Below are 22,881 nucleotides of genomic sequence, written 5' to 3' on the forward strand. Positions count from 1 at the left end.
CTCCACCAGGATGACTGCCAGCCCCTGGCCCTGCTCTGTGCCATCTGGGTGGGGGCTGATGCTCTTTCCTCCTCTGTCCCAGAGCCTGCATCAACCAGCACCTGATGAACAACAAGGACTGCTTCTTCTGTAAGGCCACCATCACAGGGGTGGACGACTTCACCAAGCCAGCCAGCTCATAGAGCCCGGCCCCACACCCTGGGCTCCCCCAGCTGAGCGGGGCAGCCCCCCCACCTCACGCTGGCTTCTCCCCAAACGCTTGCCCTGCTCAGGGCTGTGGGACCCTCACCCAAAGGGGCAGGACCCAGCATGGGGCAGCAGCGTGGGGCGGGAGGGCTGCAGGGTGGGAGAGGCCAGTGCCCAGCAGCCTCTCTGCCCTGTGGGCCGTTCTCAGGGAGGGGAGCCCTAGGCCTCGGCTCTGCTGCAGCGCTGGGATCACACGGCAGCCCCGAGGCCAGGGCAGGGGGGCCGAGCTGGGCGTTCGGGCTGTTAACTTGCCCCTGGCTGGGGGCTGACTTCATGAAAAGCAGCATTAAATTATTCTTCCTTATGTGGTGCCCTGAAAGATGGGAAGGGGAAGCCCCCCAGTGTTGGGGCTGCACTCAGGTGATGCTTAACAGCAAATGGAAATATAAATATTTAATCCAAGGAGAGCTGGGAGCACAGGGTCTGCTGGGGGCTGCTACATGATGATGCGTGGCTCTGGCACGGACTCGGAGATGGATTTGTGTGGCAGCACATTGGCCCCGTTGAGGTAGAGCTCGTCGTTGACGATGACATCCTCGCCCAGCACAGTCACGTTCTCCATGCGCACCTGCCCCAGAGAGGCCCCGTCACACCCCTGGGCTTGGGGCCCAGTGCCAGGCTCCTGCTCCTGCTGCAGGGACCACATCCCTGCAGCTGCAGCCCAAGGAGGTGGCAGGGCAAGAGCTGAGTGTCAGTCCCCTGTGGGGGCACCCATGTCCTCACCCACTGCCCCACAGAGCAGCTCCAGCCCACAATGCAGGACTCCAGCCAGGAATGGGAGCGGATGCGGGCCCCTTCCAGCACAGTGCAGCGTTTGATGCGCACCCCGTCCTCCACCACCACGCCAGCCCCGATTGTCACGTTGGGGCCGATGACACAGTTTGCCCCAATCTTGGCACTGGGGTCCTGGAAGGAAGAGGGGCCATGCCAGGGTCAGGAGGGCAGACAACTCTTGGCCCATACCACTTGGCCAGCCAGGGAAAAGGAGGGCAGAGCTTGAGGATGGCAGTGAGGACAGCGGTGGGACAACGCAGACAGCTCATGACGTGCCTGGGGCTGCTGTGCTGGGGGCTGGCACTTACCACCAGCACATTCCCTACGACACCGGGCCCCGAGTGCAGCTTCTCGGGGTGCTGAGCCCGCAGCGCCTGCAGGTACATGCACATGCCCGTGAGGAAGTCCTTTGGCTGCCCAATGTCCATCCAGAAGCCTGTGGGGACAGAGCCACGGTGACAGCCCCCAGCCTGAGGGTGGCAGTGCAGGCAAGACCCCCCGATGCTGCCTGTGCTGTGCACAGGGCCTTACCCTGTAGCTCCATGGCGTAGAGCTGCCCATCCTGTGCCATGGCTGGGAAGATTTCCTTCTCGATGGAGGTGGGGCGTAGCTGCGAGGACAGGGCAAAGGGCTGAGCAGGGGGCACAGTCCCTCAGCCTGGCCCAGCCTGGCACCCCGGCTCGTACCTGGATGCGTTGCAAGATGCCAGGGTTAAATATGTAGAGCCCAGCGTTGATCTTGTTGGACACAAAGACGCGCGGCTTCTCCACGAAGCGGCAGATGCGGCCGGTGTCGGCCTCGCACACCACCACGCCGTACTTGGCCGGCTCCTCCACGCGGGTCACCACCAGCGAGCCCTCGCCGCCGTGCTGCCGGTGGAAACGGGCCAGCGCCGCGAAGGGGAACTCGCAGATCACGTCGCTGTTGAGGACAAAGAAGGGCTCCCCGTCCTCGGCCAGCAGGTCCCGCGCCAGCGCCAGTGGCCCCGCTGCGCGGCCGTGAGTGAGGCCGCAGGGACGTGGTGAGCCCGGCGCCCGGGTCCTGCTGGCCCCTCCTCTGCCCGTGCCAGCATCCCTCCCAAGTCCCCAGTACCTCTGGATCCTCACACGGCCCGCTGTCCCTGGTCCTGCCCATGGTTATCCTGGCATTCCCCTCCCGATTCCCCTGCTCCTCCCGGCCCTACGCATCCATAGCCATGCTGCTGCCCATGGTGTCCCACCCACGATGTCCCCCCGCCCTACTCACCCTAATGCCCACGGCGCCCCCCTCCCAGCGTCCCGAGCCGTGCCGTATTCGTCCCGGTGTCCCCCCCCCAGCACCCACCCTGCTGTCCCTAGACTTCCTCCATCCCGCCTGTGCCCGCCCTCCAGCCCCAAGCCCCTGCCCGAATCCTACCTGTGCCCAGCGGCTCCTTTTCGTGGGACATGGAGATGCGGATGCCGAGCTGCGGGCACAGGGTGAGCAGCGGGACAGGCCGGGTTACGGGGGGAGGCGGGGGGAGGCGGAAGGGCCCTTACCCGTTGTTCCTGCTCCCGCATGGCGGCTTCCAGCGCGTCCGACATGTAGCTCACCGCCAGCACCACATGGCTGACGCCCGCCTGCGGGAGCGCGGGTCAGCCGGCGGCGGGGCGGCCCCCGCGCCCCCCGCGCCCCGCGCCCCCACCTGCCGGAGAGCCTCCAGCTGGTGAAGCAGCACCGCCTTGTTGCAGAATTCCACCAGCGGCTTCGGCCGGCTCAGGGTCAGCGGCCGCAGCCGCGTCCCGAAGCCGCCAACCAGGATCAGCGCCCGCATCCCGCGCGTCCCGCGTCCCACGGCAGCGCCCGCACCGACACGTCAGCACCGGGCGCACCGGGCGCGTCACCGCCGTGCGGCACCGCCCCGCCCGCCTCCCGGGCCCTGCCTCCCGCCCCCGACACACCGCCCGCCTCCGGCCCGGGCCCTGCCTCCCGGGCCCTGCCTCCCGCCCCCGACACACCGCCCGCCTCCGGCCCGGGCCCTGCCTCCCGGGCCCTGCCTCCCGCCCCCGACACATCGCCCGCCCGCCCGGGTCTCAGTGTCCGCCCCGCACACTCCCCCGTCCAACCAGGCCTTAAGGCCCGCCCCGGTCCCATCGCCCCATGGCCAGGCCGCAGCTGCAGCCGGGGCACCCTGCCCGGGGCTCCCTCGGGACGCAGCAGCGACGGGGCGACTCCGATAAGAGAGCAGCGGCCACAGCAGCAGCGGGCGGGGACGTTCATCCGAGAGCCCTGACCCCGTCCCCAAGGCTCAGACGGTGGGAGAGGCAGGCAAGGCACACCGCGGACAAAAACAGATCCTTTAATGGTTTTTGGTTCTCTGAAGCACAAACAGGGTGGTTATTCATGTAAAAACAAACGGGGCCAAGGCTATGTACAAGCTGTGGAGTCCCACCGCGGTGGTCCGAAGGGGGGAGGCGGCTCCCACTGAGCACCGGCAGCGTGGCCCGTCCGTCGCAGCCCAGTGAGGTGGGGAAGGGCAGGAAGGAGCGCGGGGGAACAGCAAGGGGCTCTCCCAGAGGTGCGGCCTGAGCCGCCCGGGAACAACCCACGGGGAAAAGGACATGCAGAGGTGGGTAGCGATGGGCCACGTTGAGGCAGGGCCAGGGAATAATGTGGCTGTTGAGGGTACCTACACCCCAGCACTCAGCCAGCCTCACTCCCTCCTGCAAACCTGCTCCCTGAAAATCCTGCGAGTCCTGGCACGGTCGGGACTGGCAGGAGTGATGAAGTACAGGGCAGTGTGCCATGGCTAAATGTCCTTGTCCAGAGGGTGGGAGGGGAGCAGTGGCTTGGGCAAGCTTTGAGGAGCTGGGAGACAGGCAGAGAAAGTGGGCAGCCCTCCTCTCCCCTTCCACACCAGTGCCACAGACCTGTGCCTGCTATGGCAGCTGTGCTTTCCGAGCGGCATCTGCGCACATGGAGTCGGCACAAATGCGACATGTGAGTATTCCCCAAACAAGCTTTCCTGAAGTAATTAAAAAACACCCCAACCCTGGCCTTGTGGGTATGCAGAATAATGGCAACGCCATGGAACAAGTCAATGAGAGCAGGAGGGAGCAGCCAGGGCCCCAGCACAGAAACAGGAGCTGAGGTGGAGCAGGGTTCGGTCTGGTACCACCAGGCCACAGTATCAAACATTAATTCATCATCAAAGGAGGCTGGGGAATATTTATTTTGGGAGACACTGACTCTGTGAAGCAAAGCTGAACAGTCAGGCAGTGGTACTGAACAGTCACGACAGTGGCACTCACTGCTCAGCTAGGTCACCCCTCGCCTGGCCCCTGGAGATCCTCAGGGAGGAGACAGGGATCAGCCCTAAGCCTCAGCCTCCCCTTCCACCACCCCCAGACCTGTTGGAAAAGCAGGGCCTGGAAGCAGAGGGTCCCCAGGGGAAGAGGGCAGCTTTGTGCTGGAGGGACATACTCTACAGGAGGGGAAGGGTTGAAATGGTCCAAAATGCCCCGCTGCACAGCTGGGGTCATGTTAACTGCTACAGATACTATTGCTAGCCCACCAGCTGAGTGCTTGCAAGTCAGTGGTCCAGGGCAGAGTCACTCCTGCAGAGCCCTGGGCCTGCCCATGCCATGCTATCAGGGAGGGAGCAGACCCCAGGCTCAAGCACAGCTCCAAGTGTGTGGCATTCCCTCCGGGCCACAGCTCTGTCAGGGATTGCATTTGGTCATTTCATTTCTGTGTTTGGGGTGGCTACTCACAGTGCCCAAACAGCAGAAAAAGGCAGCATCAAAAGCAAAGCCCCATCAGCAAAACTCAGGGCAGAGCCAGCGACACCGAACACAGGAACCGGCACCTGACTCCTCACCGGTGGCCCCACAGACGCTGCCAACCATCAGGCAAGCGCCCTTTCCAAATAACGCAGGAGAAATTCAAAGGGGAAGCTCCTGAGGCAGGAGGCTCCTCACACCAGCCCTGTCAAGAGCCCTGGGCTCTCCTGCTTTCTCTTCCCTGTGTCCAGGTCCTCCCTCCAGAACGCACGTGATGAGTGAAGAACCGGGACACCTGACACCCAAGCAGGCATCTACAGAGCCTCCTCCAGAAGGTGGAGCAAGTGCGGTCAGAACCATCTAGTCAGGAGTTCTTCCATCCTGCCTCACCTCAGCTCTTCTATCCAAGTACATTTAAAAAACAATGGAGCGATACAGTTGTTTAAAACCAAATTTGTCTGTTTTTCCTGTGGTAGTGGGTGGTCTTGTCTGCTCCTGCTACCAGGATAAGAATAAGAGGCCACAGCCCAGGGCTACTGGTTTTCCTCACGCATCTGTTCCATGATGTTGATGAGGCTTTCCAGCCCGAACACGTAGCCCATGTCGGGTCCGTCGTGCACAGTGGGGTCGTCGCGGAAGCCTTTGAACGTGCTGTGTGCAAAGTCAATCATGCGCACGTCCACCTTGGGCTGGCCTGAGGAGCCGGGCTCCGAGCTGCCGCCGTCCTGGAGGCTCTCCGGGACCGAGCCGTCCACCCGCTTCAGGCGTGCCTCCGGCCGGCGCTCCACAAACGTCCCCGCCCGGCTGTCCTTCCCGTCGTAGATGATGAGGAGGGAGCTGGAGTAGAAGCGGTACGAGGCCTGTCTCTCCAAAACCGCCTTCAGGCTGCGCAGTTTGGCGAGGACAGGCTCAAAGAGGTCCTTGCGCAGCTCAATGCCGTTGTGGAGATACTGGTAGAGGGCATTGCGGAAGCCTTCGATGGAAAGGCCACGCCCATAGTATTTATTCCTGCATAAGTAATGCCCTGTGTCCAGCTGATAGACCTGGAACACCAAAGGAAATGCACATCAAGTGGGAGCAACAGGCTGAGGCCACACAGAGAGCCCTGAGCTGTCCTGCACTGACAGGGCAGAGGGAAGTCATCCTATCCCCATTATGACTGAGTGGGAGCAGGGCACAGCTCTGCCCATTCCTTGAAGCCCAGAGCAGCTCATGGGTGCAGCCCAGGGGCATACTCAGGATGCCTGAGCACTAGTCCTCTTCCAGGACACCCAAAAGGGGCTCACTAGTCTCAAGGCCCCAAAAGTCATGAGACAACTGACCTCAACAGTTAAGAAGCCAAGTCTTACAGCAACTTGGACAATCCTCTGGCAGCAGCAGCTGCCGACACCTATTGCCATTATGTGGCAAGTGATTAACGAAGAGCTCTCATTGCTTCAGAGTCTGTAGGCAGAGATTGGGGTTACAAGATCTGGTTCCTTTGGCAGGTGGGGAAAGGAGCAATTACTGCACAGCAGCACCAGCAGCAAAGCCTTGCGCACAGGGGCCAGGCAGAGCAGAGCAATGTTTCAACAATCAGTGCAGTATAGAAGGAAATGTCAGACACCTCCATCCCTAGGCACTGTGATTCTGGCTGAACACTAAGCCACAAAAATAATTTTATTAGAAAATCCCCTAATTGTCTGTGAACAAAAGAGCTCTGGACAAAGCAGGCCATCTCAGGAGAAGCAGGTTCCTTTGTTTCAGGCTTAGAAATTAAGAGAAAAATAGCATGAATGCTGGTGTACCTACCTGCAGTGGGAGGTTCAAATTCAGTGCTCAGCAGGAAACACTAACTGGGAGGCTTAACAGAGCTGTGAAATGGAAGGTGCAGCAGCTACAGCCTGGGGGATCCCTACCTGCATCCCACACACACGCACACCCAAGGTGGCAGAAGTGCTCTGTTCACACTTCTTCATCTGCCGAGCAGCCTTCTCCTCAGAGGCATCATCTCCGTGCTGCCTGGTCCCCATCTTCAGATCAAGCACGCAGGGAAGCTTGAAGTGATGCACCACATTCTCCAGCAACAGGAACTCTGGGATATGTGTCAAGGAGAGCTCCCCCACTAGAGACACCCCAGGGTCACCACAGACAGGGACCTGGGCCAGCAGAAGATAGGACTGGGCAACAAACAAATAGGAACCAAAGAACAGACAAGGCAAACTGCTTGGTGAGTTGAAGAAAAGAACAAAACCCAAACAGTGGACCCAGGCTTTGACAGCTGGTAGAAGGAAACAGCCTAGAAAGTGGAATGGCCAACAGCAGGAAGGTCACATGCAGTTTTACTGGATATTGAGAGGAAACTGAAAAGCAAAACACTGGTGTCAGGAAGGACATAGTGTGCCAGTAGGAATTGCTGATACATTAGGAGAGAGCCTAAAGTCTAATCAAATTAGTCATTTGACCATATGGATAAACAATACAAAGCCCAGACTGAAAACTCAAGGGTCAAGTAATGGCAGGGTTGGCCTGTCCAGAGCAGCAGCAATGCCCAACACACAGGGGAGGTGACAAAGTCAGGAAACAGAACAGTAACAGGAGCTCTCTGTCACCAGTACACAATGGGCAACCCCTTGCACTAGGGCACAGCACTGAGAACACACCCCAGGCACTCTGTACAGCAACTTGTTCCAAAAATCAGAAAAAAACACCCCAGAAGTTTGCCCTAAAGAGTCCCACAGGACACAGATCAACATGTAAACACTGAAATGGCAACCAGAGCGGAGCTGGATTAAATGTGCAAGAGAAAAACTGTGTTTGGTTTAGAAAGAGGAACTTCATAAAAACAAGGAAGCGTGCTTAAAAAGGAGAAGGCAGCCAAAGAGAAAGACTTCTCTGCAAGTGATGCAAGTCATTTAGAAATAAAAGCTGAAGTCTCCAAGCACACACTTGAGAATTGGAGAAGGAAGCCTACGCAGTTAAAATGATGAGGAATACAGCTATTGAAAGTAAGTTTGTTTCTATGTGAGGAAAACAGAAACCAGGTGAAACAAAATAACCCCACAAGCTGGCAAGTTCAGCAAAAGCAGGAGGAGTCATTTGTGAAGGCACAGAAAACCCATCTTCAACCATATGAAGAAGTCAATCAGACTGCCTGGAGGTGGGATGAGATTATCTTTAGGGTCCCTTCCAACCCAAACCATTCTCTGATTCATTAGTGTCACAGTATGGGAAGCAGGAAGGAACAGCAAAAAAGAACATGTAACTCAAGTGTGGTTGTGGGAAGGACAGAAATGCCAAGGGAAATGCAGGCCTGGCTTCCTGAGGCACAAAGGGGTATGGCCAGGGCAGCAGCAGCCTGACACACCCAGCTGTGCTTCCCAAAGGATACTGTACAGCTTCCGGTCCTTGGACTCGGACCGCATGCGGCTCAGCTGCTGCTTGTGGCAGCGCAGGCTCCAGGGGTTATAGCTGATCTTCTCAGAGCTCAGGCCGCTGTTCCCATCTAACATCTGAAATGGAACATCTGAGTGGATGTGCAAGTCCATCCTGGGACTCTTCGTTTCCTGGATGCTGCTGGTGTAAAGACAGAACAAACCTGCCTGTTAGAATCCATCAGTTCTTCACACACTGACAACTGTCACATCCTCCCCTGGCACACAATCATCTCCTGATCCTTCTCCTGCAGCACATAACGCAAATCTTCTTAAAAGCAAATCCTCACCAATACCCTGGGCTGTGGACCCATGCTCCAGGATCTGGTCTGTTTAATATCTCTGCTAAGAGAGCAAACAGGAACACTTGTTCCTCTGGAAGCTCTGGCTGAGGTGAGGAGGTAGAGGACCCATATTCAAAATACCCTGGGAAGAAAACCCCTGTCCACCAGATGGACCAAAGAGTGTTCAACTCTGCTCTGTAGGCTTTGGTTCCACTGCCAACAGTTCTCTTGTGTCAGAAGCATTTCATGTGGATGAATTGGTCCTGAACCCAACAAAAATCCTGACACAGTCCGCAGCGCCAAAATGTGCTGGGCTAGCAGATGCACAACAGCCTGGCCACCTTAAGGAACTGTAAAACATCCTCAACCAAAGGAGTAAGGAAGAGAGATCTCCCATTATTGGTGTTGTCACTGGGTCCTCCGAGTTTTACCTTTCAGTGCTGTCACTGGCCAGGCCAGGCTTCTCCTCCTTGTGCTCAGTGCCGCTGCTTGACCTGTGAAGGCTCCGGCGCGAGTGCTTGCGCCGTGGCTGGTCCCTCTCTGGCAGATCATCCTGCTCCAGAGCCTCATTCTCCACATAGGGATAGGCCACCAGGTTAATGTAGCCATCACTGTCTCCCTCAAAACAGACAGACACCACACCTGCCAGGGAGAAGTAACACGTCAATTCTCCCAGAGGGAATACACAACCATTATCAACCAAATGTTCTTCAGGAGAGTGAACAACGTAGCTCACAGAGAAGCAAAGCAAACCCAGAGCAATGAAAGAGGGGGAAGCTCTGCCACCACAGGAAATAAGGACAAAAGTGCAGCTGGTAGGCTGAGGGTGTGATTTACTTCCTTCCTTCAGTCTTGCAGCAAATGTCGTCAAACTGGAGAGAGTCAAGTACAGTCTGCCAAGATGCTGAGGGGAGCAAAGCATGTGAAATAATATCTGGTTTGTTTGGATAAGTACCTATGATCCTGCTGTTGACAGGGTCATCACTGGCCAAGCAGGACTGTGCTTTCTCTGCTAAAGGAACTTTCCAGCATCAGAGTGATGAAGTACAGAGCCCTAAGGCAGAGGTGACACCTGCCACTCTTATCACAAACCAGTCTCACAAAAAAGGGACCTGCAAGGGCCCAGGGCTTCCTAGCAATAAAAACAGGGGACCCTGGAAGCGTAACTACCTCTTCCAAGTGCAGGCAATCAGGACCATGTGTCCTGTCCAGTTTTACCTTCTGAAGGCTCCTGTTAAGCACCATAGTCCAAGGGCAGTTACAGATCTTCTGCAGCACAGACTCAAAATATATCTGGCCAGCCACAGAGCAAGACCGCTGACAGTTCCAGTTAGGGCTGACATCTTCATTTCTGGGACTGCCCCAGCCCTGAAAATGAGGCCATCAACCACATCTCCTGATGTGCAATAACAAAATGTTTCATTAGCTTGTCACTAGTATTGAATAGCTGCCAGGAGTTTCAAATGACAGATGCACTGAATCAAATGATCCGTCATCACAAACTTGAGGAAACCTGGCCCTGGCCAGCTGATGCAGAACCATTCTGTTCCTATCCTTCCTTTCTCTTATCTGCACAAGACAATGTTAACAAGGTTCAGGTGGCTCAAACACAACTCCAGAGCAGCTCAGGACTCCAGAATGTCACTACATAAATGCTGCTCCAAGTGCTGCCTGGATGTGCTCAAGATATCTCTGTGTGATGTTACAGTAACATCTGAGTGCTCAGACAGAAAATATCATTCCCAGTGTTCCTCTCCCCCAGATCAGTATGAAAGGTTTTTAGGACTATCAGGAAACTGCACAGTATGAAATCCCACATTGGGATGCACGTGCACATCCCCATGCCATTAGGATACCAGAAAGCACCTGACCTCAAGAAGACAAGAGTCCATCTGAACTATCAGCTTCATCAGTTTTAAACACCTTCCCAGGAAAAACTTACATCATATGCACTCTAGGAACTACTTCAGTGGGATTTCTGATGGGACACTAGAGCACTGTGTGGCCCCAGAATGGCTGAAGGGTAAGAGAGGACCCATCTGTTGCAGACTGCACCCCTCACTCATGACCTGTGTGCAGACACCAGGACGGAAGCTGACACTGCTTTGAGACAGCCAGGCTGCAGCCAGATGCAAAGGCAAGACTGAACAGATGGTGGTCCCAGCTGTCTGTAAAACACCGTCCTCCCAGTGCCACACGGAGACAAAGCAGCAGGGGGAACAGGAACACTGTACCCCCCCAGAAGGCTACCTGACCACATCACCATCCTGAACACAAACACACAAGGCTGGAAGCCTATCAAGCTTCTCCAAGGCACAGCTGAGCTGCCAACCTCCCACAATGACACAGGCGCTGGAAAATTCCACTCCTTCAAAGCTGCTGGGGACAAGGTTGCACTTCAGCACTGGGAAAGCCATACTTCCTGCTTCAGCAGCTTGCTGCTACAGATCCATAAAAGAGATGGGATGTGGAAGCAATAAATTACGGAACTGGAATGTGCAAATGCTCAGTCTGTGATCTGGCTTCATTAGCTCAAGGTCAAGGCTGTAATTGACAATAACTTGGTAATAAAACTGCTTCAATTACACACCCATAACCTTAAACTTTGGACTACAACTGTCACACTACATATTCTCTGTCTAGAAAGAAGAGCACATTCAACTCAGTGTGCCTACAAAAAAACCAAAACTTCCTCCTTTCCAAGCGCTGCTATCAAATTTCTAGCCCACAGAAGGGAGTTTTAAAAAAGCAAAATGACAGCAAAGGACAGCAAGACAGCAGCAGCTGCAGGAAAATGAAAGGACAGGTTCTTGGAGGCTGCATTCTGGAATGCCAAGGGGCCTCACCTTTGTACTCAGGTGTGAATTCCTTCATTTCTGGGGGCAGGGACTCATAGAAGCGCTGCTCCCGGGTGATGAGGGGCTTGCAGACGGTGTGGTCGTCGTAGCGCATCATGCTGCTGTGGCCACCCACCTGGTGAATGAAAGGCTCCAGCAGGACCCCCCGGCCTCCGGATCGAGTGGCATTCTTGCCATACTTGCCCACTTCCATGGTTTGACAAACACACATTGCGTTGGGCACCCCTTGCACTCTTGGAGCATGGGGAGAGCCACATGGGCTGGGAGGGGTAGCTCAGCAGCGGTCAGGCAGCCACAGCGGGGAAATCCTGTCAATTCGCTTCCTTGCAGGGATCTGAAAAAGCAAGAGAGATTCCTGTTAGTAAAGTTCACTCACTCCTTGTTTGCTTGGAGAAGTTTAAGGTATTTTTTTATATCCATATCCTCTTGTGTTTTCTGTTTACATCCTGCTTGTTCCAGCATGCTCCTCACCACCTCTTAAATCCTACAGGTAAACACACACTAATTCAGAGAGAGTCCCATCCAGAGCTGTTCCAATAGGATTGACAGTAGACAGGAAAAGGAGGAGATAAGGCTATTTTGAGCCTCCCATCTTTAGGAAAATATTATTTCCTTTCCTGTTTTATTTTATTAGTAAAGCAATGGAGCAGACTGTGAGCTATATCCCACATCTGCCTATCAGTAATGGTGACTGACACAGGCAGTACAAACATTTCCAGAATCTGAATTCCCTTCCTTGTGCCTCTGCATTTTAAACATCTAAATGACTAAATAATTCCTGTTCACCTGCTACTGTCACACAGTTTTCTCCTTTAGTGCTCACTTCTCTTCAGACACTGACATGAAAGACACAGAGTAAGACAGTCATTCTGTCACTGTGTGTGTGCTAGAACTGAATGGATTCTTCTCAGATTCTCTCCTTTATTAGTCTCAGCCTTTCAGGACAATTTTCTAATGCTTTCACAGCACCTATATGCACAACAAGGCCCTGATCTCTAGAGGCAAACAAGATATACCAGTAAATCCAAATGAGATTACAGAGAAGCAGATGCTCTTTTAATGTTTGCAGAGTGCCCAGTACAGCCACAGGACAATCAAAAAGTAAAGCTGCCCATATTCTCTCCAGATGACTTGCCCTTTCCAGCTTAGATCACAGCTGCCCCTGAGGCTGCTGGGGAAAATGTCACAGGATTTCCTCACAACGATGAGTTATCCAAATGTTGGTACAAGAACCAAGTGATGACTACAGTTTCCAAATGCATCCAATTTCCAGTTTCTTCGCATGGCAACAGCCAAGGGCAGTAATTTAAGAACTGAGGGATCCTGGAGACCTGAACAAGGGCCATGGCAGAGGCTGTTCCTCATCCGGCCACGGGATGTCTCTGCGGCTACACAACACTGCCAGGCCAGGGGAATTCTGGATAAACACGAGCTCATCCTCCTCTCTCCAATTCAGCCATGTCAGAGATGAAGCTCAAGAGATTCAGAAGGAAGGGTGATACTTCATAACATGTTTAACCCAATCTAACCCAAATTCCCCACAACAGGAAGATGCTTCTCTCTCCTTGTCTGCTTGTTCCTGCTCGCTTCCTCGCACTGAGTTTTTGGATAGTGTGAGTGTACGTATATTTGAGTTGAATCATTTCACTGATCCCATGGAAAACATTTCCTTTTGTGGTTACATGACCACACCACCACATTCAGCTCAAGGGGAATAATGAGACTATTTAGCTGTCTTTTAAGGCAGGGGCCAGGAAATAGGAGGGAAAAAAATCCCACAACACAAATGGTCCCTCTCTGTAGCAACTTCTATCAAAGTCTGTCTCCCAAACTCACTTAGAGCCTAAACTGGATCACAAACAAAAACATGCTGAGGATTTCTCTCCTCCCTCTTATTTGCTTTATCAACAAGAAGAAATTTCAGCAGCAGACACTCAGATGTTTTAGTTGGGTTTAACACAGTTAATATCCAAGAACAAGCAAGCTATCACCACCTGCAAGAGGTCAGCACTTCACAGATTCCAGACAAATGTTTCACAGACTAGTCTCCCCTTCCTGATTAGATCTGTCTTGGATTCAATTTACTTTGCCAATGACTAAAGCAGAGCTTTTGACTATTCCAAACAATACAGAGGACAAACATAACTTCACACCTTCCTGTAGTTTAAACTTCAGAGGACAAGAGAAATACAAGATTCATCTGTGTGACAGTTGTTGTCACACTCGGGATACACGCACATGATGCTCAGGACTGCAGTAATCCAAGGGCTGCTGGGAAATGGCTGTGGCCACCAAGCATCCTGGGCTCACTGTCAAGTACCCCAACACCCCCAAGAAACCCCACAACAAGTTGTGCGTGTGCAGGCTCCCTGGGAGCAAGTGGCAGCCATAAAACCATTCTGGGGCTGTTACACAAGAGAAGGAGCTGGGCATCAGGTGGGGACAGGGTCCAAAGCTAGAGACACCCACTCCACACATGCATCCACACACTCCAGAGGAACAGTGATACAGGCAGTATTATCCCATGTTCAAATGAATGTGAGAAAGTATTTTGTGGCAAGCAGCATTTCAGAGGCAACATTTATAAAGAGGAAGATTTCCATGGGGCTTAAGAAAGAGACACTTTACAGATCAGATACAGCTTAGAGTTTTTCATCTAACTAACTCAAAGTAGAGGGTTATTACTAAACATGGACACTATCCACAAACAAAGACAGAAGAATCCCAGCAGTTTCAAACAAATATAAAGCAAAACTATTTGATCCTAAGTATTACTCATCCTTTGTCAGTTAAACAAAGGCATGAGTTCAACTATTTTAGCTGGCTTATAAAATTCAAAGTCCTTCCAATTAAACTGCAAAACACAGTGCACAGTCCAAGAAACAGCTTCAGGGAGACCAGTTCATTTAAGCAGATCCTTTAGTATCTTCCACCACCACTACACCTCAAGCAGCAGTAAAATACCTGGGCCAGTTTAGCACTCCCTTCCAGCAGAAGGACCTCTCCTTAACAAGACAAAGTGCCAACTGAGCTGGATTTGGGAAAGGTGGGGTTCAGGAGCAGAGTTATCCATGACTATATGGACATACCAACCCCCATATTTCGTTATCCTCCCCAGTAACAGACTCGTGCATTGGAACAGAATCTGCTCTACAATATTTAAGTCTAGACATCTCTTTGTCAGTATATCTGCTCCAAGTTTGATCTGCATACATCACTGTTCAAACACTTCCTGGCAATAAGATGTGTTTTCTTGTAGTATCACATATTTCCAAACAAAATTCAGTAAGACTCCCAAGATAACTCTGCTCTTCCTAATCCATTAAATGGGGTAAACCCTGTCCCCAAACCAAACATCACCCTCCAGCAGGGAATATATCCCTTCATAGAAACAGTTCTGTGTTCTTGAAGACCTAGTCAGAGACCTCTTAAACACCACTGAACACTGGCTGAAGACTACAGGTGTCTTACCAGACCAGCATCAGACTCAAGGAGATGCTCCTGCGAGTTCACAGCATCAGAGAACAAGAACAGCAATGTCTCCTCTGAGGATCTAACTTAAAGGAGACAGAAAAATTAGAGCCTTGGAGGTCACCACACATGAGAGGTGAAGGCAGGGAGCTGCAGTGCTATGGGAGTGAGAATTACAGCTGAGCACACCACGATGCTGATGTCCTTACTCTCTATAAGCCATCTAGTATGGGAACACTGGCAACACTTCACAACTCACTGGTAAAGCTACTTCCCTAATTAAAAAGGAGAAAAAATGCTTTAAATGGTGATGTATCACTCAGCAAGAACACTGACTGCCCTCAGCAGCTTGCACATCCGTGTTTCCAGCACTGCCTCCCCTCTGACTCCAGCCCCCAGGCCCTGCTAAGGCAGATGGCCACTGATGACTCTGGAGACAGGCCACAGGCAAGAGATAAATACAGACCTCAACGTCATGGTGACACAAGCTGGACTTTCCCTCAACAACCCCAGAGCAGTCAAGGAGCAAAGCACAAGAATAGAAAATACCAGTACAGCAAACAAGAGGACTACAGCATTTGGTCAATTGGTTCCTGGTGAGCTAGACTCATTAGCTAAGAAAAGCAGAAGCATCTGTGCTAAAAAGCAGGGTTGTTTCTAGTCATGCTGGATTGGATGAGGTATGAGATGAAAACCCAGTCTAAGAAAGTTTAAAAAAAAGTGTTTCCCTCTGTGCTATGAGATCAACTTCCCAGCACAAAAGCTGACCCCCACGGGTGTGAGATATGTCTGTCTAGTCAGCAGTAAATGGAGATGAGCCCTGGGACCTGGGCAAAGAACACAACTCTCCAGGAACCTGCAGCAACACTTAGGATGTAACCAGAAACATTTGGCCTTCCTGATATCCAGGAAGCTACAAACTTTCCTAGCTTGCTTAAGCACACAGCTCTGAACCCTCAGCCTTCTCATGCATCTTGTCCAACACTTGAACTGCTACCAAATACTCCTTTTTCACACATTACAAGTGTGGCTCATCAGATTGAGGCCAGGAAGTAGAATACAATCTATATACATGCATCCAAAGTGGAACAGAAGTCTTAGGAATAGCTGCTCAAGAATGCCAGCTGAGGAGAAGAATGGCAACAGTGATGCTTGGGGAGAAACTGCAGTGAACAAGGGCTTGGAGAGGACAATAGTCACTACCAGGCATGCTCCACCCTATGCTATGAGCTGAGCTTCTTTCACCAATCCTCTTTCTTCCACTTCAACAGGGCACATATGCACTGACTGCTAAGTGTTCAGAAGGAAAGAGCCTGATCTATTTAAGATAGAGCCTGTCTGAACCTAGAGAAATGTAAATAAAATTAAGCTTATAGTACAGTCCTTAGACATACCCTACATTTCTGGCTCCTAAAGAACTGAAGGAAGACTGTGCTGGTTTTAGCTGGAAGACTTAATTTTCTTCCTTATAACTTGTATGGGGCTGTGGTTAGGATTTGTGCCGAAAACAATGTTGATAATAGAGATGTTTTTGTTATTGGTGAGCAGGGCTAACTGAATAAAGGCTTTGTCTGCTCTGACACTGCTCCACCAGTGAGGAGGCTGTGAGTGCACAAGAAGCTGGAAGGCAACACCCCAAATGGCCCCAGGGATATCCCAGACCATATGGTGTCAAGCTTAGCATACAGAGATGGGGAAAGAAAAAGGAAGGGGGGATGCTCACAGTGATGGTTCTTGTCTTTCCAAGTCACTCTTACTGTGATGCTTTCCTGGGGATGGCTGAACGTTTGCCTGCCCATGGGAGGTGGGGTATGAGTTCCTTATTTTACTTTGCTTGTGGACGCAGTTTTTACTTCACCTGTTAAACTGTCTTATCCCAACCCACAAGTTTTGTCACTTTTACCCTTCCAATTCTCTCCCTCATCCCAGCAGGAGGGGAGTGAGTGAGTGGCTCTGTGGGGCTGAGTTGCTAGCTGAGGTTAAACCATGACAGACTATTTGTGCCATATTTCTATCACACTGATCACAAAGCTTCAGCACTTCTGCCAGCAGCCTGCGAGACCAAGAATTTTCCCCTCTTATTTTCCTAAGAAAGGAGCGGAAGCCAAGCCTTTTCAGCTCTTTCTGAAGAAAGGCTGAGCCATGTACTTTTAACTCTGGCTGGAATGCTGAAACCACTCAATAAAACCAGTGCTTAGATCTAGGGTTAAACAAGGCTTTTTTTTTTTTTTTCTTAGAGGCCAGATTAGCAAAAATTGCAGAGGCCCTTCTGCTGTCACCTATGCATAAAGCATGGCATGCTTTCTGGGAGGGATGAGGTACTGGGAGTCCTTGTTAGGGGTTCAGAGCCAGGAACAGACAATACCCATTTTCTCACACTGGTGCACTACACTGGTACCCTCTCTCTTTATTTCTCTCTTCCTACTTGTTTTTTTTATTCAACTCTTAGCACACAGCCATGAACAGGGAAGGTCTGTCACATTCAGCAACATATGGAGCAGGTACTCTGCAGCATTTTGTCAACACCTGCCATGCAGCTGTCTGTAGGTGGGAGTAACCCAAGCTGGGGCTCAAATGGCCTCTTCCAGCTTGTATTCCTGTCTGGCCTGATGCTGGACAAGCTGGCACTACTGTGATAAGATCATGCTGGGGAGCAGTGGAGGACTGCACGTAACAGGGATGATATGATTGAATTCCCTCGCTGCTCTTTTTTCCAGGCTTCCCCTTCCTCACTGGAGAAATGCAGCACATTGGCAGGAGGGCACAGGCTGTCTGGGGACCTGCCAGTCCTTGTGACTGCTATCAGTGTCACTGCAAAGACTGCAAAAGGGCCAGCCCTGGTCTGGTCATCACCACTCTTCCCTCTCCAGCAGGAGGGGAGGATGAGCAAGAGGGGGATGAGCTGCTGAATCCTCCTGCTGCACCTTGTCACAAATACACTCTGCCTTGGTAGAAAAGGGCACCTTCCTTCTCTGTTCCGAAGCACTGGCTGTAGTCCAAGCCTGAGAGTTTCCATAGCAGCAAGACCTGACAGAATATGTACAACAAAAGGTTGCCTTTATCAGTACCAGCCCAGAAGACCTTTCTCCAATCCTGTGCCTAAGAGAGCAGGGTCATCCAATATCGGCTTTGCATTTTATGGGAGAGATGAGATTATGACACATGCTTTCTAGAGAAGGGCTTAGGGAAGCGCAGTGCTTGTGAGGCTTCATTGCTCAGCTTTCTGTGAGCTAATTTCTGGCTTCACATCATTTACGAAGAGGAAGAAGTCTCCACAGGTTATTTTTAAATTATTTCAGTGCAAAAGCTGCTATTCAGCACAGCTTTCTAATCCAATGGTCAGAGACAGTTAGAAAGGAACATACTCTCAACAGTCAAAAGCCACAATGAATCAACCTAACCCACCAAGAAAAGACATTTTTTTAAATTTACATTAGTGCAGGGGCACAGAAACTCATCAACGGGCAGAAAACTGTCCTTGCATTCATAGCATGACAGGGAGAAAGGAAAAAGATTCATGACATTCCCATTGAAAAATTTTTATGTTTAAAATTTTCATCTAAAATAAAGTATACCTATTCTTTAGTCACAGACCTTGGCCTCATCCCTGACAGTAAGACTTAAATAAGGCAGCCACAATCCTAAGAAAGTCCTGCACAGTCTTCCAAGTAACCACCCAAATGCCTCCCCAGCAGGAAGATGATGGAATGATTATGCTGAGTTCACCATAAGGAGGAGTCCATTCAGAAACTGCACTTTCATGTCAGCTGCAGGTACCAAATTCTACAGTCTCAACAGCATCAGAAGGCAGGATGGATGAGCAGGTAAATGCACCACACTTGCTGACAGCAAGAGAATGAGTCAGAGCTGGTGATGGCTGTACTGAAGCAGAGGATAAATGCATTGCACAGTGAGCACTGCTGGCAGGAAGAGGGAGGTGTGATTTTGTGGGAGCGTGGGCAGAGCTCAGCCAGATGGATGGCACAGGGAAGGGCTGCTCAGCACTGGGGAGCTGCCCCACCAAACTGAGGAGAATCCACTGCAGTCAGGCAAGCAGGTCTCAGGCTTGTGTTACAACAGGGGTGAAGAGAAAACTGGCACCTCCTAAGTTCTCACCTCATCTTCTCCTGGCTAAAAATGCTCCAGAAGACCTTGAAGGCATCACACCAGAGCCAAGTAAAACAATTTGGCCTAATCTCCTACAGAGTAACTGCTGGCCTCAGAGTTGAAAGGTGCTGTCGTCATCCACATGTGCAAACACCTCTGGAGCCTGAGCTCCCACTCACACCTCCTGGACTGGACAAGGAGAAATCATTGTGTACCTCAGCCTTGTGTCCCCTCAGCTTCCTAGCTAGTACAGACACCTGGAAAGGAGGTGGAAAGATGGGACAAGATCCTTCCAGCTTCTGTAGAAACATCCAAATGCCTGGCTTTAAAAAAGCACCTGGTATTATGTTGAGCTTCGTTCTGGCACTGATTCAGCCAAATCACTTAACTCCTCCTTCAGTTATTTCTTCAGACCGTGGCTGCACGAGCAATCCTTTGACATCTGGAACAGCACTAACAGTACCCTCCCACTCTGCTGCACCGATACAACTATTTGCAGCCTCACCATGAATCAAACTAGGGAACTGATCACAGTTAAAAATAAACCAGCACTTTGTTTTGTTTTTTTTAAGGATTACTTTTCAACCCAGGTCAGATCCCCAATCTATTGTGCAGCTGTACAAACAGTTGTATTAGCACAAGGTGCCTGAATTGCTGATGGTTATCCTTGTGCCTAAAGCCAACGTTTGCATTCCCAGCTCACCTCGTTTCATGGCTGCTGTAGAACAGGATCACTGACCAAACTGAACACGTAGGGGACTTGACTGTCGCTGCCTGAAACCACAGAGGGTCTCTTCAGTGAGACAAAATGAGGTCACACTGATGTCTTTCCTACAGATAAGGCATGGCTACTGAGCTCCCTCGAGCTGTTACTTGTCCAAAATTATATGTCATTTTTGCAGTCTGAATGCTGAAATAAACGTAAAAACATGACTAACCAAGTCACCAATGCGAACAAACAGCTTTGGGCCAAGTTCTGAAACAAAACTCTCCCAGAAATTGCATAACCACTAATTATCGTGGTGATCTTCCATTCAAGAAACACAAGCCTATGTAATGTTCAGATTCCCACTAATTTTAAGACTCTGACATTCAAAGAGTGAACAGCAGAACCTATCTGCAGTTTTGGCAACTCTTCAAATTGCAGCTGAATTTTTATTTGAAAATGGAAATACAAACAGAAATAGTGACAACCGGAATAAGCACTAAGTAATGATGCCATGCCAGCACACTTTAGAAACAACTATGAGACAGACTGAAGGTTTTCCCAAGTTACCAGCACAAATACTGTTAGAAACAAAACCAACTGAAAATACCTTTTTTGATGGCTGCCTGGGAACCTACTGGGAAATACTTGGTTCTCTGCTTCCAGCTGGTAACAGGCACCTTCATCAGATACACACCATTGTGAAAGGCCTTCTCACTGAAAACAAGGCACAAAAGACTGAATAATCATAAAGATCTGACTTCTAGTATAGGACAGGAGGCACGCTAATGAAACAAGAGCTTCAGGAAACCAGCTTTCTACATTTTCTGTTGTGTCTGCTCTGGAAGACAAAAAAAATAAGTCTCTAAGCTGTTCAGCAGCCTTTTCTGTAGATGACATCACATCAGTCCATGAAGACATGAAACTGAAAAAATTGCTAATTGGCAAACCTTACTCTTTGTTCCTTAACGTGTATCTCATGCTATAGTTCCATGACTGCTTAAGTAAATCTAAGTCAGCATTCTTCAAACCCATCCTCTCTCCTGAGTCAGCACTGGCACTCACCGATCCTGCTCAGAAACCAGCCTGGCAAACAAGTTAACCCGGAAAAAAAGAAAAGTTGTTTTTGCCAATGTGGCTTCCTGAACTGGTTTACTGCCAGTGCCCAACGAAAGTAAAAGGGGACAATCACTGAGCAGGGCAAGGGCAGGCACAAGAGAAGCAGAGCCAGCTCCAGCTGCCCTGCAAACACACACTCAAAGAACAGTCTTGCCCCCGACTTTAAAGAGACCTGAGTCGTCATTTGCAGCAGAAACATCATTTGACTTTTTCACCTCTCCTGACACCATCTTTACACCAGCATCAGCGCCCCTGCAGACAGCTACATTAAGTACCCAATCTGGTAGGAAAACAAAACAGCAATATATGAAACAAAACAAAAAGCCTTCGGTTTTCAGTTGGATCAGGTCCCTAATACATCTGCCCAACAATTCCCCAGCATCAAAAGATGGGAGAAAGTGGGAACCGAGGCACAGCAAAACTCAAGCTTCAAGCAACTGTGAAGCTGTTCTCTTACTCAACATAGATAAAATTTCACAATGTAATTACCTAATAGCTATACAAAACCACTTTGGTTCTAAAGATTTAAACAGTACATTAAAAAATCTGCAATCTAATTCTTCATGTTTTCATCTTCCACAACACACCATTAATATTTAAAATGCCCTATTTCCTAAAAAATAAATCTTGAATTTATCTGATACCAGCATTATTTTCAAAGCAAAAGAGCTGCTGAAATATATAGAGGAGAGTGAGGAACAGCCTGTTGTGATTAAATAGGGCATGACAAACAGCAGCAGCATGCACAAGCAGTACTGGGGAGCAAAGCCAGGGGGAACAGTGACAACAACATTATTCAAACTACACCGATTCATGAACAACAAAGAATTCTTAGAAACTGCTGCCTGGGTTACATCCAAGGTTCTCTTTACCTTGGTTAAGCTATTAAGAAAGTCACTTCAGAAAGCTCACCACTTCTGCACAACGAAGCTTTTTAGGAAGGAAGAGTTGATCCATCTAAAGGGCTCTGTGTAGGAAACCACTGCAGCAGCTCCTGTGAAGCAATGGAGTTGCAACAACGCTGAAGGTGACACGAAGCTGGAAGGAGTCATTTGTCCCCTGTCTCACCATGAAAGGGCTCTTTTGCCAACACAGGTCCAAAAAGCTGCGCCTGTGTATGCACCCCTCAACTGCTGGCGAGCAAACACGTCACCCTTGGCTGTGCACAGCAATTTCTCAATGGCAGGGACATCGTAGGGTCTCCTCAGGAGAATTTCACTAAGGTACGCTTCATGACTTCAGCCTCACACCCAGTTCCTCATGATCGACATCTGCTGCAGCAAGCTCTCATCACTGTTTGTGATACCTAACTCTGGACACTCTATTCATCAAATTGGGGATTCTGGGAAGGCCCAGCTCTGCCTTAGAGATGCAAAAAATTTAGTTTTTACTTGGCATCTGGCTGCCATGTGGAGGACAGCACACTCAAAGAACAGGCTGGGCCACTGCCATGCAGAATTCACTCCCCCAAAATTCAGAGATTAAGTTGTGGCTGCTGCTTGAATAAGCAGCAAGTTTTCATTGTATTTGGACAATTTTGCAAAAAAAGTAGGTCTGTCAAAGAAAACACTAAGTTTATGAGCAAATGCTACATCTCTGCCACAAGACATCACTAAAGTATCATAAATCACAAGCAAGAAGTTAGTAAATTTCCAGCTGCTGACAGTGACTAATGCTGAAAGTACTGCACTTTAATACTACAGGGTTTTTTAAACATTAAGGAAATTAAGTAAAGCTGTCATTTAGACTGCATTTAGACATGTGAATTTCTCACAACTCTCCAACACAAGCAAAATACAGATGCGACAAAATAAGGCAAAGGTAAAACTGGTGAAGGTGCAGGGCACAAAGCAGAAGCACATGGTCGTCCCCTTTAGATCAAGGTGTCTCACGGGGAACAGACCAGTATCTTTATACAGAGACTCCATAACCCTGTCACACAAGATTATCAACCCATATACACACAGCTGTCTTCTGGCAGGTAGTCAAACCTGAGGCAGTGGGAGTTTTACAGGGGTCAAGACTCCTGCAGGATTCATCTAGATCTATTTTCTGCTGCTGTGCAATGAAATATGAAAATGGGAGAGGAATTGATCATAGAGGCAATAGAGCTCTGCACAGGGATTGTTTCTCACCCCGCAAAAGGTGACCTTCCAAAGCCTC

The 22,881-nt window shown here is 50.4% G+C and overlaps 3 protein-coding genes across 11 annotated transcripts in view; 1 reads left to right on the top strand and 2 right to left on the bottom strand.

Annotated features, from left to right (window-relative positions):
- The window catches only part of RNF123 (ring finger protein 123), a 47,697-nt gene extending 47,147 nt beyond the window's left edge, over positions 1-550 (top strand). For both annotated transcript variants that reach the window (XM_014251707.2, XM_088061724.1), the window contains exon 39: positions 83-550. In XM_014251707.2, the coding sequence (XP_014107182.1) occupies positions 83-182 (100 nt within the window). In that variant the 3' untranslated portion in view covers positions 183-550. The remainder of the gene's footprint in view (positions 1-82) is intronic.
- Positions 551-624: 74 nt separating this feature from the next.
- Positions 625-2,896, bottom strand: GMPPB (GDP-mannose pyrophosphorylase B). Its single transcript, XM_005522207.3, has 8 exons — positions 2,684-2,896; positions 2,538-2,618; positions 2,416-2,464; positions 1,707-2,008; positions 1,552-1,630; positions 1,329-1,456; positions 970-1,152; positions 625-814 (listed from the first exon to the last, which is right to left on the bottom strand). The coding sequence occupies exons 1-8, from the start codon at positions 2,810-2,812 to the stop codon at positions 683-685; spliced, it is 1,083 nt and encodes a 360-aa protein (XP_005522264.1). The 5' UTR covers positions 2,813-2,896; the 3' UTR covers positions 625-682.
- Positions 2,897-3,321: 425 nt separating this feature from the next.
- The window catches only part of IP6K1 (inositol hexakisphosphate kinase 1), a 36,294-nt gene continuing 16,734 nt past the window's right edge, over positions 3,322-22,881 (bottom strand). For 5 of the 8 annotated variants that reach the window (XM_014251742.2, XM_014251747.2, XM_014251744.2 and 2 more), the window contains 5 exons: positions 11,304-11,649; positions 8,889-9,099; positions 8,131-8,315; positions 6,659-6,834; positions 3,322-5,803 (listed from right to left, as the gene is read on the bottom strand). In XM_014251742.2, the coding sequence (XP_014107217.1) occupies positions 5,294-5,803; positions 6,659-6,834; positions 8,131-8,315; positions 8,889-9,099; positions 11,304-11,526 (1,305 nt within the window). In that variant the 5' untranslated portion in view covers positions 11,527-11,649 and the 3' untranslated portion in view covers positions 3,322-5,293. Of the gene's footprint in view, positions 5,804-6,658; positions 6,835-8,130; positions 8,316-8,888; positions 9,100-11,303; positions 11,650-20,209; positions 20,317-22,881 lie in introns of all 8 variants that reach the window. The other 3 variants (XM_014251746.2, XM_088061804.1, XM_005522205.3) reach the window with 2 other exon arrangements.

The sequence above is a fragment of the Pseudopodoces humilis genome, chromosome 13 (assembly GCF_049639895.1).
Source record: "Pseudopodoces humilis isolate 2021_Gansu_Grassland_sample_001 chromosome 13, ASM4963989v1, whole genome shotgun sequence".
Taxonomy (NCBI): Eukaryota; Metazoa; Chordata; class Aves; order Passeriformes; family Paridae; genus Pseudopodoces; species Pseudopodoces humilis.